We start from the raw sequence: 17611 nt of genomic DNA on the forward strand, positions 1-17611 counted from the left end.
ACCAATATGGGGCCTAAATGCATGGGGTCCTCGCAACCACTCTCTCTTCTCTCTTTTTCTTTTTCTCACAGTTTGAGATCTAGCATTGTCAAAAAAATATCAAATCAAAAATATAAACACCATGCATATTCAGATATATAGTCGTATGCAGAATTCTCAATCGCACTTTCAAAATCCTATGGGCGGAGATTGGATGAGTAGTGTGCACCATTGGATTACTATACTATGACTGAGTCATCTATTTTTTTCTAATGTCTTCTTTGTAATGATAATGATGGTAGTCAGTCAAGATTGATCTGTTAGACGAATAGTCAGCTCATGATTAGCCTTAGCAAGACATCCTCTAGCTACATATATAGTTTTTTTTTTCCTTTAACGGGTTCTTCATACAATGCGCGTACGAATACACCCAAGAAAATCAAAAAACACAGGCTCGCGGAGTGCTAGTGGTAGCTCCTCCTCTCCTGACCACAAGATGTATTCTGAGTGGTGGGCCGCATAGGCAGCCACTCAGTCAGCCGCCCCGTTGGCCTCTCTAAATACATGCTTGGCCTCGAAGGCCACCCCATCCCTCACAATCATCCCAATGTCCCGGATTAGGGAGTGGTCCGTGCTCTCACCACTCGAACCCCTCCGAATTTACCCCAATGACCGTAGCCGAATCGTCCTCCAGAATGATTGAACCGGCCTGCAGCACCTGCCTATTAGATGTATGCCTTAGAAGCCAATCTGGCGGACACATTAATAATTCTGGGACATAAATTTGTACTTGACTTTATTATTATTGAATAATAAATGGGCATCTTTTCATTCATATTGTTTATGTGTCTATGAATCGTCCAAGAAATTAATAAGATGATGATACATATTCTCAAGAGTTGAGAATTTGAGCCATGTATCATTGGTGATTAATTTCTAAATGCTCCTGATCAATGGATCATCACGAGGACGGTGATCGATCCGATCAGTGCACAGATCGCTTTCCTTATGGATGGACGAGACTCGAGTCCACAGTATAGGGATACTGAAGTGATGGTACAGGTGCTTGTTAGAGAACAAGGGTACTGAGCGTGACCAAGACAAGAAGTCACTTGGATGTCTATCCACTCGTCAGTGACTTGTTTGATGTTGCAGTAGTGTGACTGGTCCTTTGACCTGCGGTGCTTCGCCTATTCACAGTGAGGTTATTGTAGTTTGATTGCACATATACATGGTCTCTAGTCATATGGGTCCTTGTTGTGTAGATTGGCTGCAGTAGGTTCACTGTAGGAGTAGGGTATGCACTTACATGGAATCTATCGACCTTGATAGAAGAGGAGTGATCCTATGTGATTTATTAGACTGAGTTCTAAGACCTTGTCCAGGGTAGTAATATAAAGTGGAGAAAGAGTTTTCCACTATCGAACTCAGGTCGAATAAAACTAGACATATGACAGACAACGGGGTTTGACGAGTTATCCATGACCTCCGGTCTGTAGGGATCCACGATAGAAGGACTGTATCATACGACAACTGCACCTAGAGGTTCATCATTCTATTCTGCTGGGTAGTCACTACATATTGCTAGGTGTCACTGGTGGATGGTGAAACTCACAGGGATCATCTCGATGGTCGATAATCCTTGGTGAGTTGAGTTGGAATTATTTCAACTCATTGAAAGGAGTTTTCAATGATATTGTGATAGAGATTGCAATATATCTCACTACCACTCAGAATAGAACCTATGGGGTCACACATATTAGAAGTATTGACCGATCCGATGGTTGAATTGTGATTAATTATCACATATGATTAATTAGATTGATAAATTGAAAACCCGCTAAGAGTTAGTAGTTAGAAGATGGAATAATTACAATCGGATTGCAATTTAATTTAATTAATTGGACTTGATCATGAGTCCTACTTGGAGTGGGATTCATGAAGTCCTAATTGGATTAGGATTTCAAATTAAATTAGAGTTCTACTTGGAATAGGATTTCTAAAGTCCTAATTGTCTTAGGGCTGAAATTTGAACAAGTCCTGATTAAATTAGGATTTTCTCAAGTCCTAATTAATTTTAATTTTAATCTAATTAATTAAATGACTCCTAATTGGATTAGGATTGAAGAGTTCAATAGAGTAATGATTCAATTAAATTCTAATTGGATTAGGATTTGGAGGAATTGAATTGGGTTCATCTAATCCTTTTTAGAAAAGGATTGAGTCCCTATGAATGTGGCTAAACCCACCCCACTTAATGTGATTAAGTGGGGTGTGAGAATAGAGGGGAGAAGAAAAGGAGGGGGCTACGCCCCTCCTTGCTTGCCACATAAGGGATAAGAATGAGTTCCTAAAAAATAGGAACTCATCTTTATCCCTTAGCATTTCAAAAGGACCTCTTGATTTCGGCCAGCATTCATGGGTTTTTCTTGGTAATTCATGGCAGCAAGCACTCTCCTCTCATTCCTCTCTTCAGCCACAAGAACAAGGGAAGAAACCAAGGGCGACGTGATCTCTTTCTTCTTCTTCTTTTGGTTCTAGCGCAAGGAAAAGTAAAAGGCTGCGAAGAGCCTTCGTTTCTTCTTCCTTGACACTTCCTTCTTCTTCCTCCTCTCAAGGCAATCAAAGGTTGATTCAAAGGAGAGGACTTCAGCCATCCATAGCCTTTTCTGCAAGAGAGCTAGCACCCCGGGGGATCCAAAGGCTTCGATCGACTCACCACTTCGTGTGGATACCTGTAGAGGCCGGACGCGTGTGCGGCTTCCATTGAGCCCTCATCAAATACCACGTGAATCAGATTTGCGGAGACCATCTACCCGCACAAGGTGAAGATTTGATCTTTTTAATCATGATTTTAAAATGATTTAATAAGAATTTAATTCTGATCTATCTACAAAAGGTTTTAAAATACGTTCATGCGATGAACGGGATATGCACATGTCTTTCCGCTGCATATCTGAAAATTTTTGAATTTTCAGCGGCATGTGACAGATCCTAACACTGCCGTGCATGGTGAAGACCTGCCCAGGCAACTCACAACTCTGCCCCCAGAACTAATATATTGAACAACTGGCAGCCGCCCGCTGCTACTGCCCTGGAGTGAGGGTCCCGTATAACAAAGTTTGCACCGCCTCGCGTACCTCCATTCAGCACTGACCCGTCAAAGTTGACCGTGAGGAAGCTCGGAGGTGGGGGCTCCTAGGTGAAAAACACTGTCCGAGGAGCTGTCTGAGCAGAGAGGGAACCCCAGATATCCCGAGTTATCAAGGGTATATCTGAAGGGAGGGTGGGTCTGAACTCCATCGCCAGTACTCGAGCGGTCTCCGCAACAAACCTCGGCGACATCCTATGCTCGCCGAAGGTGCGAGCGTTTCTTGCCAGCCAGACCTGACGGGCCGTGCAAGTCGCTCTGATGGCCTGTTGACATGTCCAAGAACTGGCCAACCACTGTCGTATCATTTGTAGAAAAAATGGCCTCTCACGCCAAGCCTCCTTCGGGATCCCTATCCACTGCCATGTCGATCTCGCCCATGTGCACTGGAATAGCACATAGTCCACTGACTCTTCTGCACTGCAAGTCCCGCACTTCGCAGGGATCCACATATATAGTGTTCAAGGGTTGGTTTAGAAGCCATTTTATAGTAATTTAGGGCTTCACCTAAAAAAATGGATGTTAAGTTTTTCGTTGGATCTTTGGCTTTCTTTAAGCATCTAAGACGCATAAACCACCCTAATGCACAGCCATGAGGGTTTAGACTGAGGTTCCCATGGATCCTTACATCCATATAACAAAGTAAATAAATAATCATGAAAGAAAACTATTAAATTAAGATAGTTGTTACTGAAAATTATGTAAAATCAATTAAATTGATGAAGGCCTTGCAAAGCTTAAGACATACTATGTACTATCTTTCCTATTTTAAGATGCAGTACTTTTAAATTTGGAGAATATTCTATCATGATTTTATCTGTCATTTTCTTGTTGGACATACCTTTTCACTTGTCTATAATATATAATTAATTTCTTATAAAATTGTAATCCTTAGTAAACTATTTCAGATATTTGAATTTCATTAATTTAGGGTGGAAAAAGAAAAACAAAATCTTGAACTTAGGTAAAAGGAAAAAGAAACTAACTGGTTCAAATTCCTATTTTTTAGAGAGGAAAGTTTTTGGTGCCTGATTTTTCACTCTCTTTTGAACCTAGAATGAGTATAATATCTCTTTATTGAGCATTATAATTTAAAAAATATGACAAATATAATATTTTTCTTTTAAATTTTTGTATATAATATAAATAAAATCTATACCTAAATATTTCTTGGACATGTATTCGGTTGCTACTCATTAAAGAAATAAATCCAAACTTTTGTACAAATTTTTCGACAGTTTTCTTGAGTTAAAACAAGCTTGAACTACTTTGTGGTATTAGCACACTAGCACCATCATAGAATTTGTTTGACTACGTAAACAGAAACTTAAAACCTATGAATTGAGAAATTTATAAGAAAAAATTAACTCTTTTTATTTCACTCTGAAAACTGGCTGCCCATAACTTCACTTGTATGCAACATATTATTCGAAATTACAAGTAACATTGCGATAAGTTTACTTGTAAGTGTATCTATCTAGTTTGTCTACAATAATTGTAGATATAGCAATCGATTTTTTTTTCCTAAAGTATTACAATTAAAATTGTAAATGCTGTTACTATATTTGCTTGTTTGTTGCTGAAAAAGGTGTGGTAACTATAAGTAACTAAGTTTTAGTTTATTCCCTCCTGAAACTATAAATGTGATATTCTATAATGTGATAATAGAATATCATATTATTATAATGTATATAATATACTATAATTACAATATAGCAAGGTACTAAATTATCATAAAATTATCTACCATTGTTCAATATATTGTAGACTTTATCATCTTAGCATACTTTTCATTATATTATGCTAATATGCTGTACCTAAATTATGCAAAATACTAATTTACTATGTACTATATAATATTATCTTTTACTTCAATAATTGGTCTTTCTCCGTTTTTCTTCTCATTTCTCATTTGTATTGCCTTTCTCCTGGGCATCTGGTTCCCGGAATTAGAATCGAAATAAAAATTAAAATGGAAATCAGATATTCTCGAGTGTTTCATTTATAACCAAAATAGAAATCAGAATTAGAATGAAATTTGAATATTAGGAATAGATAGTGATTAGATTTTAGAAGATTGGGCTATTCTAATTCTCTCTAGAACCGGAATTAAAATTGGGACCTTCCTAACCAAACAGCTGGAACGGAAATCACTTATTTCTATTTTTATTGCAGAGTCAGATTCTTCCCAACCAAATACGCCCTAAGTGCAAACTAAATAACATAGTTAGATGCCTCTATCCAAATACAACCAAATATTTATTTGCTTTAGTTGTTGATATATATGTAATAGAATATGAAATGCAATCATAACTTGAGATAGCTATATTATTTTAATTTATGAGGGGTGGCAACTAGTGTCTAAACCTCCTCTCTATTGTATTAGCTTTCAAGAACAATCATTGTAATATAACTCCATGGCATGAGCCGGAATTCTGCATCATGAATCCAATGGAGGGGTAAATCGGATGATTTAAATTAACTGAAGGATGTCTAATTTAAGGATTTATCTGTCTTATATATATATATATATATATATATATATATATATATATATATATATATATATATATATATATATATATATATATATATATATATATATATATATATATAGGGTCAACTTATTTCTCTTTAAACTAACGGTGTGATTCTCTCCTCCACACAGTATCTCTCAATCCCTGTGGCGACTCACACCTGTATATATCCTGCCGGCCGCCTCGTTCTATAAAAGCCCCCCTCCCCCACCCTCTAAAACCCTTAAACCCGACACATCCGACGCCGCCTCCTCTCTCCGCCGCTCCCACCCGACCTCCAAAGATTTTTCCCGACGAGTGGTAGGAGCTTTCTCTCTCGTCTCGATAGCCCTAAAGATCAGACCTTGATCTACTGGTTCTGCTCCAAATTTCGGATTTGTGCTATTTTTCCGCTTAGTTCACAAAATCCTTTTTTGTTCGCCCCCTTTTTCCTCGTCGGTTTCTGTTGATTGAAGAGGGCGGTGATAATTTCGTATTAAGTTTATGTTTTGGATGGAATCGATTTATTTTACCTTATTGTGCACTTTTTTTTGGTTTGTCTGATTTTTAGGTGCCAGGGGATTGAGCGGAGTAAGAAATGCTGGTGCTTTTCGAGACTCCTGCGGGCTTCGCCCTGTTCAAAGTTCTGGATGAGGGGAAGCTCTCCAAAGTTGAAGTACTGAGCCTATTTCTCCTTCCATTGTTTAATAATGTTGTTTTTCTAATGGATCATTGTTGGAGTTCAGATTTTTCATGTTGTGTTTCTGCTTCTTTTTACCTCCAGGACTTGTGGAAGGAGTTTGCGACATCTGAATCAGCTAGACAGGTCACTTATTCTGTTCATGCAATTACTCTTGCTGCCTGTTTAATTATTTGGGCTATTTTCTTTCTGAGAAAACCCCAACACTGGGAAAGTACCAAAATTTAGAATTTGGATGACGCTGAAATTTAATTGGAGTATTATAGATCTGGCATCTCTATGATTTGTATTTTGTACTGTGCACGGATTTCAATAGGATGTAGATGTCGAATGAAATTTCATGGAATTACAAACTGCATGCTGTGGAAGAAGCTTTCTTTTTGTAATATTAACCTTTTAACGATTATTTGGTTTTAGTGTTTTTGTAGAAATTTCTTTTTTGATTAATCTCTTTATCTTTTACTTGATGAATGATGGGCATCTTTTCTTTGTACAATATATAGCTAAAATTCCTTTGTCATGCATTTCTTGTGAAGCCAATTGAGTGCTCTTAGTCTCTCTCAAAAACATAAAAGAGTTAATAGATGCTTCCATGTCTTTCGTGAAAGATATTGCTGTTGTCATCTGAAATGACATGTCCATATTTGATGGGGTGTTCGAAGTGTTGCTATACTTTCTTAATTTTCTGTAGCACCTTTGTTTCCTATACGAATCACTCTTGTCCAACGTTTCCTTGCAGTAACTTTTTTAAAATTTAGTTTTCATGCTTTATAAAAGCATGTCTTGACAATAAAAAAAAATATGCCCAACAGAAACATGTGTGAAATATGTAGCCATACTAGTGACTGAAATGCAGAATTGTGGGAGATTTTGTTGAAGAATCATAGTATGATATTTGGTACACCTGAAGTTTGTTAGTTATAATTTTATGCCCAATTGAAAGAGAACATTGAATTAGTTAAAAGTTTGAGGGGAACTATGTCACCAAGGTTCTTTAAAAAGTGGCCAGGGAGGGTGGGTTTGAAGGAGAAGGGAAGGAGAAGGAGGGCAGAGTGGAAGGAAACTAAGGAGAGGAGAACATTGAATTAGTTAAAAGTTTGAGGGGAACTATGTCACCAAGTTTCTTTAAAAAGCGGCTAGGGAGGGCGGGGTTAAAGGAGAAGGGAAGGCGGGCAGAGTGTATGGAAACTAAGGAGAGGAGATGAGCTTGAGGAGGACAAGAGGAGATGGGGTGGTGAAGTTATTTATGCTGTATATATGTTGTAGTGCTTGACTTGCATATGCTGGCTGACTTGGATGTATGAGCGGCCCAATATACCTCTTTGTAGAGCAGTGACATTGCTGAATGCCTCTGGATGTTTCCCATGTTTATGAAGCCAATAATAAGCAAGCATCCTTTTCAAGAAAGGAAAATTACTTGCAAAATTTGAATGTATGTTTTAAACATGGATCACTATGCTTAAACCAAGGTTCGTCGAACTGGTACCGAGAATCATACCGATCGGCGACCAGTACGGTTCGGTACCGGTTCGAATCGGATAGAACCATTCGAACCGGATGGAACCGTTTTGTTCCGTCAATTTTCGGCCAGTTCTGGCCAGTTTCTGCTGGTTCCGGCCCTAGGGGGCCGAAATCATTTTCTATTGGAGAACCGACTCGGTTGGAGATCAGGTCGGCTCGGTGCGGGTTGAACTGGCCGGTTCGGCTCGGTTCAGCAATTATTGGCTTAAACACAAAGAGATGTTTGCATCTAAACTTTCTATAATTTGCCATAGCTCTCCTGCTAGTTATCAGGCTTGAAATTTCTGTATGTATGTCTGTATGTTTGTACTTATGTCTCTGTGTGTATGTATGTCTGTGTGTGTCTGTGCATGTATGTATGTTTGTGTGTATGTATGTATGTATGCATTTGTGTATGTATGTAGGTATGTGTATGTCTGTGTATATATGTATGTGTACGTATTTTTGTACAAGCACATATGAACCCCCTCTTGGTCTTTTTTCCCCCTCCTAACCTCCTCTTTCTAGTCTATAAAAAGATAAAAAAGGATAGTTTATCTTAAAAAGATATAAAAAAATTCATCATAGGACGGAGATTCTTGCACTATTCAGCCTTGTGAAGTGCGAAGCATCCCCGTGCAAGAAGCCTAAGATGGAAGCTAAGAGACATACTCTTTATAATAGATATACTTTCTCTTGGCTTGGATCTTGCTATGTGCTGTTACATGAATGAACGTATAGAAAGTCTATATTAAAAACTGGAGCTTATTTATGAAGTTTTCATTTTTTTTTGTTTTTTCTGAGTTTTTACTGATTTTGATGAAATTTCTGAATATTTGCCACTATTCATATACTCCATTTTTTTGGCAAATGTATGATGAATTTTCTTCAAAAAAAAACAATGCTTCTCCTTTTCATTGAGCACCCTCCTTTTTTTTGACTTTTGAAACTTTAATTTATTTTCTCCTAATTTGTTCCCATGTTTCAAGCTACTCTCCTTGGCGAACTAATCCAAATCCTGGATATCATGCCATGCTTTTTAATTATATTTCACTGTTGAAGTGGATACTGAAGAAAATGATTTAATGTTATCTTAAAGGTCCAAAATGGTTCTGACATTGTCGTGAGATTATCTTTAATTTGTAAATGAGTTTAAATATTAGTGGTATTAGATTTATTTATGAATCATAATATAATGAATTCAGTCTTGAGCTAACTATGGTACTGACTTAAAATTAATAATGCTGCATTTAGTTTTCTAACTAAGTTGAACAGATAAGTTAATGGATCCTGTTTGTCTAAAATCAGTGCTCCATGTGGGGTTCTAGTGAGAATCTCATATAATAATTTGCCACATAGTTGCCACCATTTTTGGACTAAAGGGAATCCCCTATACTGCGTCTAATATATAACCTGTTACTTCAAGTAATCGCACGTGGAACAGCAGTAACTACCTAGATTCCCTTTTTAACCGATGTTCCTTTTATTAATTATTTAGTTGGTATGACCGAAAAAACACCTTTAGTTATCTTTATTTTGTATGACTTTTCTTTTTCCTCATTGGTATTCAATAAGATTTTGGTTATTGCATCTTCAACAGGTGGTAAAATTGAAGGCATTCAGTAAATTTGAGAACACTGCAGAAGCTCTATCAGCAGCAACCTTGTTGATTGATGGCAAGCCAAGCAAGGGTCTCCGCAAGTTTCTGCGTGCTCACTGTGATGGCGAAACGTTAGCTGTGGCCGATTCCAAACTTGGAAATGCAATAAAAGAAAAACTGGTTAGCTATATTTTAGCGACCACAGTATTTATACTTGATCTTTTTTTTAATGTATAATTGTTTTTTTTTTTTTTGAATTACAGAAAATAGATTGCCTTCACAGCAATGCTGTCATGGAGCTGATGAGGGGATTGAGAAGCCAACTGACGGAACTCATATCAGGGTTGGCTGTGCAGGATTTGGCTCCAATGAGTTTAGGGTTGTCGCACAGCCTATCTAGATACAAGCTAAAGTTCAGCCCTGATAAAGTAAATTCCTTTTTTTTATGCCTTTCAGTCTCTTTGCCATATCTCTGAGTCCAAATAAATGTGTCTGTAGTATATACTTCAGCATTTAACTTAAGAGTATAAGCTTATTGATTTATCCCACAATGGGAATGTTCGACTTGGATCCAAATATTTAAACCAACCAGATCTAGTTGCCTAAGGTGGTAGCCAACAATCAATGATTGGCCTAGTTTCACAAGTTATAACCACAACTGAATTCATTTCCTAGCATATTAATAGAACTTCTGTTTGAACTTAGCTTGTGTTTTCAGGTAATAAAAGTTTTTTAACTGATTTATATGTAAAGATAAAAAATGACTGGTTAAGTTAGAGGTCGAGGATTTTGTGCATCAGGAAAGAAGTACCTGTAAGAAAAAGATGTGACTGCAAAAAGAGTCTGCTTTTGGGACCAGACATTATAATGGCATAATTCATGCTTGAAGGCAAAGATAACATTCAAATTTGTAAAAGAAAAATTGTAAGTTGTTTTGAGTTGTTCATTTAGTATGATGTGATTTTGAGTCATTTTATGACAGGAAAAGGCTTGGATGATGATGGTGGTGGAATTAGACTCCTATTATCATGCTTGATCCCTGCATTTGAGAAAAAATATACTTTTAAGAGAGTTTCAGCCAGACAAAGCTGTACTTTTAATAGAAAACCAATGACTTAAGCTTCTCATATTTCATTCTGGGTTTTGCTGTATTGTTCAAAATGAGTTAAGTTAGGGGCAATTCTCTCTCTCTCTCTCTCTCTCTCTCACTCTTGGTAAGGGGCAATCTTTTCTAAAATCTAAAAAAAAGCATGAAAATAAATATTTCAATGGAATAGGCTGGTGATAATTTGACCGAATTTTCTTTTGTTTGGCATGGTGGCCTTTATGTTCTTTTACTCCAAACTTTGGTTTTTGTTAACATCGTAAGCTTTTGAACCTTCCTAGGTCTCATCAATTCTGGATGGAAGCATGAAAATCTTCGTAGCAAGCACTGACATCCTGATGTTTTTTCATTTTGGCTGATTTACTAAAGTTGTTGAACTTATCCTATTATCCTCATCTCTGCTCCTTATTACTGCTATACATGTCTGGCACGATTTATTTAGATCAATTGTATTCTTTTTTTTAAAATGGGTGACTGCTGAACCATTATTCTATGAAAAGGCAAATGCTGGATCCTGGAGGATGCTTTGTTTGCATATTATATATGTATCTTTTATTTTTATTTAAATGAATTTAGGACTCTGTTATAAGGATGTAACTGGTATGTTGGTTCTCTCTCCAGGTTGATACAATGATTATTCAAGCAATTGGCTTGTTGGACGATCTTGACAAAGAGCTCAATACTTATGCCATGAGAGTTCGTGAATGGTATGGCTGGCATTTTCCTGAGCTTGCTAAAATTATACAGGACAATATTCAGTATGCAAAGGCTGTGAAGCTGATGGGCTGTCGTGCTAATGCAGTAAACCTTGATTTCTCTGAGGTATTTCATCTTGGCCTCCTACATCATCAGCAAATGATTTTTTTAACTGCCACTGATATAATATTCCTCATTTCAACAGATATTGTCAGAGGAGGTTGAGACAGAGCTGAAGGCATCTGCAGAAATATCCATGGGAACTGAAGTCAGTGACCTAGACTTAGCGAATATCAAAGACCTATGTGACCAAGTACTTTCTCTTTCAGAGTATAGAGCTCAATTGTATGACTACCTGAGAAGCAGAATGAATACCATTGCACCAAACTTGACAGCCCTTGTTGGGGAATTAGTTGGAGCTCGTCTTATAGCTCATGGTGGCAGTTTGTTGAATTTGGCAAAGCAACCTGGAAGCACAGTTCAGATTCTTGGTGCAGAGAAGGTGTGTTTTACTTTTGATTTCTTATGTGAGATGAATCTTCTTTTAAAATTTGTGTCAAGGGAATCTTTTAGATAAAATTTATCTAGTTTCTTTTATTGCATATATACAAATAGTAGGATTTGCCTCATTTGATGCTTTAGGTTATCTGAAAGTCTTATATTTATTCGATACAAAATCGTGGACTTGTACTTTTCCATTTTTACTGACAATAAATTTTATCTTTCAAGTTCAAAGATGTTACACAAAATTTTGTTGCAAGATTAACCAATATTCTACATTTATGATAAATATCTTGATGAGCATGGAAAATAAGGACCTTTAGAGTGATTATAAAGAAGGATTTGGATACCAAATACAAACACTCGCTATTTGGTTGGTAATTTAGAATTTTCCTATGAAAACTTTTATGTTTGAACTATCTCTAGAAAAGGATGGCTCAGTGCACAAGACTTCCGCTATTGTAGGTCAGATATACGCAGCCTTACCCTGTCTAGGGAGGTCAGATATGCGCAGCCTTACCCTATGTGTGGAGAAGTTGTTTTCGTGTTCCGAACCTCTGACCTCTAGATCATAATGGAGCACCTTACCATTGTGCCAAGTCTCACCCTCTACTCTTTTTGTATTTTTTATGATAACCCTAATATGGCAATAGGGTCGAAACCTTGAGTAGAAAAGCTTTGGGCAAGGACGTATGAAGATGGAATAGCAACTTGCGTTTTTTATTCAAACTTGTTAAGCTTTTCCAAAGGAGTTTTATGTGCATTACTTCCTCGATCATTTGGAAACTAGATTTCAAGTATATGTTGCAGATATTTATTTTTCAGTCTCCATGAATTGGTTATTTGCTACTGTTAATCAGAGAAACTCAAAGATATTCTTTGTTGACGCTTGCAGAGTAGAGGAGAATGTGAAGTATCTAATGGATCATTAAAAAAGGACATCAAAAATCTAGGGGAATGTTTATAAGATTTTTTAGATGTTTTAGATGTCTGGATCATTGAACACCCACTTAGATGTTGACGCTTGTGCACTTTTTCCCTTATGAGATTGCATGACATGAAAAATCTATATGTTGATGTCTCTTTTTATGGATCTCCGAGGAAGAATTTGTTACTTATTGACCCAGTGAATTAAGGCATGAAGTTGAACAGCAGCATGAGTCCAAGAATAGGTCATTAAAGTGGACAGTAGTCTGTCCTACAAATGCAGCAGCTATAAGATTGGCTTGTAAGAGGACATGATTTGAATCTTAATGCAAGATCAAGACCATTGCACGGTTCAAAGAAAGCATCAAAAGCATCCAAATTGGAATGGGGATACCATGATAAATTTATTTCTCTGCCCAATAGCGGTTTTTGGGTGCAAAAAATTATTCTATTATTTGGATTCTTACATCCTTAAATATCGGTAGAAGTTTGTTTATAGTGTTATTTGGTGTTCAGGGTTACTTCTGATCAAATAAGAACAGATGAATTTTAACCAAATTGTCCTGATTTTTCTGTTTACTTGGTACAAGACTTAATCATGTTTCTCGCTTTCACAGTATAGGTGACACCGATGTTTTGTACATTTGTCATAAACATGCTAGCAACAAAAAGCTTGGAATAGAACCTTGAGATCAACTTCAATATAATTTCTGTCATGAATGTTTGATTGGTATCTTGTGTTAGGCAGGAAGTTCAGGTTCTAAAATGGTATCCCAGCTTATTGTTTCTCCTTGTTTTGGATTCCAGTAGATAGAGCGTGGAAATTGGAGGTATACAGAGAAACTTTTTGTGGTAAATGGAAATATGGGAAAATATAGGTGATTTCCAGCAAGGGTGTTCAAGAAAGTTGTACACATAAAGGGCTAAGGACATTTGGAATTACAAAGATGAGGAAATTAGATTTCTTTTAATTTGTTTCTTTTGAGGCGCTTAATGCTTCTTTTAGATATTGACAAGCAGAAAACACATTATTAGTGAAAGTAGTACAGCATATGGACCAAGTTAACTTGTGAGGAAACCGTTCATATTGAATTTAGATGTTGACAGAGATATTAACCTGGTTTAGTTGTGTCGAGACAACTAGTACTCTCTTTTGTCAAGTGTTCAGATTATGTATTGCAATAAGAGCTGGGAAAAGAAGAATGCATACTCTTTAGGAGCCACGACTTGTAATGAATATTTCAGTACAACGTAAAAAACAAAAGAACGCGGGCAGGTAAGGATTAAGACATTGGTTCAAGTTGGGCTTTCTTGCTGAATATTTTGGTGGGTGTAGGAACAAGAATTCTGCTGCCTGGTGCTGCATTACTGTTTCTCTGTATCTGGAGTAACATGATATCCTTTCTCCAATTATATGTCGGCAAAAAAGCAAAAGAAATTCGGTGTTTACAGGACTGTGGCTTCCAATGTCTATTTTTAATAATAGGTCAATTTTACTATGTTTTGCACATGCATCATCACAATAGACTATCATATATGTCCACTTTATCGATATGAATATGTCTGCATGATTTCAAACTCAGGCACTTTTTAGAGCTCTGAAGACAAAGCATGCTACACCAAAATATGGTCTTATCTTCCATGCATCCTTAATTGGTCAAGCAGCTCCAAGATTCAAGGGAAAGATTTCTCGTTCCCTCGCTGCAAAGACAGCACTGGCCGTGAGATATGATGCCCTTGGTGATAGTCAAGACAACACTATGGGATTAGAGAATCGTGCCAAGGTAATAAATATCTCTGATACTATTGCTACTATTTTTTCACGTGTAACCATGAAATCCCTGAAAACACTTGCATCCATATACATTTGAATAGCTTGAAGCTCGCTTGAGGGTTCTTGAGGGCAGAGAACTGGGTCGTTCTGCTGGGTCGTCAAAAGGCAAGCCCAAGATTGAAGTTTATGACAAAGACCGGAAGAAAGGTGCAGGAGCATTGATTACTGCTGCCAAGGTATGCATCATTTAGTCAGACGAATCTGTTCTTTAAATAGGTTTTCCATCATTGATGCATCAAAACTTCTGGCACCAGCTTGTTCTAATTCTTGTTTTCTGGGTTTGCAGACGTACAATCCATCATCTGATTTAGTACTTGGAGGAACCATTGAACCATCTGGTGAGCAGGAAAGAGCACCTTCAAAGAAGAGGAAGCATGAAGATGTGGAACCAACATCTGCTGGGGAGGCTCCTGTCCGAGAAGGAGAAGGGGATGATGAAGAGAAAAAGCAGAAAAAAAAGAAGAAAAGGAAAGTTGAGGTAGAGAGCACCAAGTTGGAAAATAATGACCAGGTTCCTGGAGCAGCAGCAGAAGAGCCAGCTAAGAAGAAGAAGAAAAAGAAAACTGAAGCTCAAGGCAGTGAAGTGGAGAATCAGGGTCAGACTGATGTACCAGAAGCTGATCAGGTCCCTGACACAAAAGAAAAGAAGAAGAAGAAGAAGAAGAAGCATACTGAAGCACACGAGGAACCAGAAGCTGAAATGCAAAGCAAGAAAAAGAAGAAAAAAGAGAGAAAGGGCGAGTGATGCATTGGAGGGAGAATGCTGTTCATCGTGATACTGAAGGTTAAGGCCTGATGCAGTTTTTGCCTCGTTGATATAGGTTTCATGGTGACAAGATTCAGAGTAATTGTCTTCTTTCGTTAGTTTTGTCGGCTTGAATTAGTAGTGTCTACGATGTTCATTTCAGTTCTGACCAGCATGATCTGCCAGAGATGCACCAGGCATTGTTACGCCAACTCCTTATGCACACCCATTAAATGTTCGTGAAATCAAAGTCGAGAGAGATCAGATATTGTCGGATTGTTTCTGTAGGAAGTTTGGTTCAATCATCTACTGTCTAGTTCATTCATACTCTGGGCAGGAATTGATTTTAAAGTATCTGTTTATGTTAGACATGATAAAAGTCATTTTCCAATGGACTATCCTATAAAAAACAGTTTAATTCAAACTTTGCTAATTTTGTGGAAATTTGCCCTTCAATGGGACCTGTAACTAAGAATGGAGCAGAAACACTGTTCATCATCCCTGCTGGATTTTACAATACCTGCTCTTCTAATACATGAGGTCCTGAAGGCCTTCTGTAAGCTATCATGACAAATTTTTCTCTATTCACGCAATATCTTGGCAACATTTCCACTCACTTTTGCAGTGCTTATTACAGAGGCTAAATTTCAAAAACTAGCAATGAAGAAAAAAAGAGGAAATTTTTCATCCGCTGCCTTCTGGTTGTCGGGGCTGATCTGCTAGACTATGCTTTATTTCTCAGCTGCCCCTTAATTTGCACAGCTTGTGATCTTATCCTGCAAAATATAATTAGAATACTGCACTAATTCAAGCTTTTATCCATAACCATCTTACTAAGCCGGTACAACAAAGCAGTGTCATCTACAGATAAAGCAAAACAGAGTTTCCTTGGCAAAGGACAGTACCATGGAAGCCAAGCGGAGAAGCCAAAGCAGCATTCAGTAACAGTGGGGACGGCACGCCACGTATCTACAACGCCGTCGTGGTTTGCATGGTTTGAAGCAGACGGCCATGATCGTCAAGGCAATGACCAAAACCGCGATCAGCCATATGGGATTAAATCCTCCTCCATCATCATCGTTAGATTGCGTGCAGCAAAGACTTCCCATGATGTTTGTGTATTTGTGTGTGTGTGAGACACACACACACAGAGAGAGAGAGAGAGAGAGAGAGAGAGAGAGAGAGAGAGAGATGGTGCTTATTAAGAAGCAGAAGAAGAAGAGAGATAGATGGTGCTTATTAAGAAGAAGAAGAAGTAGAAGAAGAATCATATCGATGATGACTTCTGGTCAATCAGTTCTATAAAAATGGAAGTAGTTAAAGCATCACTATCTACTACTAGGCTGGAATAGAAGAGCATGTGGTGGTTTCAAGACTCTTACCTGGCAGTCATAGGTTTTAATCATTAATTTATTCTCCTTGTGCTTTGGATTTTCCTGCCTGGTTTGCTTTCATTGCCTGTCTAAATGGATGCTGAAAAAAAATGCACTAAATTCGGCATCTGCCACCATTCCAAGTCAAGTCTACGAGGAAGCTGTGAAGCTCCTCTGGTTTCTTATTCCCGTGATTCAGAAGTTTAATCCAAGGATGGCCTGCCGCTCACCAAACTTGGAAGTCACGACGCTATGAATTCCAAGCAGACCGCACTATGTCTTCGTCCCCACTTCTCACTCACCCACCAAGCTGGTGTCAATTTGTTAATGGAGGAGCCTGTCATGCGGGCACATGGTCCTTCTCTCCCAGTCCAGTCATAATTGAAGCAATGATTTGGTTCCATGATGAGATTATCTCCCTCATCATGGCTTCTACTTTTATTTTTGAAAAATAAAATGTGGTTTTTTAAATCCACTGCAGAGATTCAGATCTGCCTTCCATAGCAGTGAATTATCAGCTCTTGTGGTTCTGTGGATGTAGTTAGCAGCAGACTTTTTCTCATCTGCAGGAAAGTTAGACAAGGTAAATTAGCATGAAGCCAGCACATTGTTCTTCTAATTCTTCTTCTTTTTTCTTTTTTTTTTTAACCCATCATATGTTTCTATCAAATTTTCTTTCGGTAGATTCAAAACTAGCTTTAGGAATGTTAATAAACATGGTTCTCAAGATGGAAATAGAAAATACGATGCAGCAAGAGCTTGTTCTTCCTTTTCTGAAAAAGAAATTAAGAAGATAGTGCAACCTACTATAAAGTGTGAAGCACATAATTTTTTCAAGAAAAAAAATTCATTTCATAATAATTGCCCCAGCATAATGCATGAGGAGAATGGTGCTAGTAGCTTTCAGCATCAAAAAAAAAAAAAAAGTTGGAATCATATTCAAACCATACAGCAATTAGCTTAATTTCCTTTCAACAGTAGAAA

General features: G+C 37.5%; 1 protein-coding gene and 1 long non-coding RNA gene across 3 annotated transcripts; one reads left to right on the forward strand and one right to left on the reverse strand.

Moving 5' to 3' along the window:
• Positions 1 to 5869: 5869 nt before the first annotated feature.
• LOC103713994 (putative nucleolar protein 5-2) lies at positions 5870 to 15678 on the forward strand. 2 transcript variants are annotated; one of them, XM_008801077.6, is made up of 10 exons: positions 5870 to 5967; positions 6218 to 6322; positions 6431 to 6472; positions 9447 to 9626; positions 9710 to 9874; positions 11173 to 11373; positions 11453 to 11749; positions 14259 to 14459; positions 14551 to 14685; positions 14796 to 15678. In XM_008801077.6, the coding sequence occupies exons 2-10, from the start codon at positions 6245 to 6247 to the stop codon at positions 15252 to 15254; spliced, it is 1758 nt and encodes a 585-aa protein (XP_008799299.3). In that variant the 5' UTR covers positions 5870 to 5967; positions 6218 to 6244; the 3' UTR covers positions 15255 to 15678. The 2 variants fall into 2 exon arrangements, with proteins under 2 accessions (XP_008799299.3, XP_008799300.3); XM_008801078.5 differs by having other exon boundaries at positions 5879 to 6022.
• Positions 15679 to 16367: 689 nt separating this feature from the next.
• LOC148714894 (uncharacterized) lies at positions 16368 to 17336 on the reverse strand. Its single transcript, XR_015975796.2, has 2 exons — positions 16637 to 17336; positions 16368 to 16553 (listed from the first exon to the last, which is right to left on the reverse strand). It is a non-coding gene; the product is annotated as an uncharacterized LOC148714894 (long non-coding RNA).
• Between the last annotated feature and the right edge of the window lie 275 nt (positions 17337 to 17611).

This window comes from Phoenix dactylifera, chromosome 2 (assembly GCF_051530095.1).
Source record: "Phoenix dactylifera cultivar Ajwa chromosome 2, Ajwa_hap1_PhDact_Kaust_v1.1, whole genome shotgun sequence".
NCBI classification, from domain to species: domain Eukaryota; kingdom Viridiplantae; phylum Streptophyta; class Magnoliopsida; order Arecales; family Arecaceae; genus Phoenix; species Phoenix dactylifera.

Excerpts from the sequence above, each read along its gene's own strand:
- LOC103713994 (XM_008801077.6), top strand. The coding sequence starts at position 6,245 with ATGCTGGTGCTTTTCGAGACTCCTGCGGGCTTCGCCCTGTTCAAAGTT. Across the intron at positions 9,875-11,172 it reads TAAAGTTCAGCCCTGATAAA|GTTGATACAATGATTATTCA; the intron begins GTAAATTCCTTT and ends TTCTCTCTCCAG. Across the intron at positions 11,374-11,452 it reads TAAACCTTGATTTCTCTGAG|ATATTGTCAGAGGAGGTTGA; the intron begins GTATTTCATCTT and ends TCATTTCAACAG.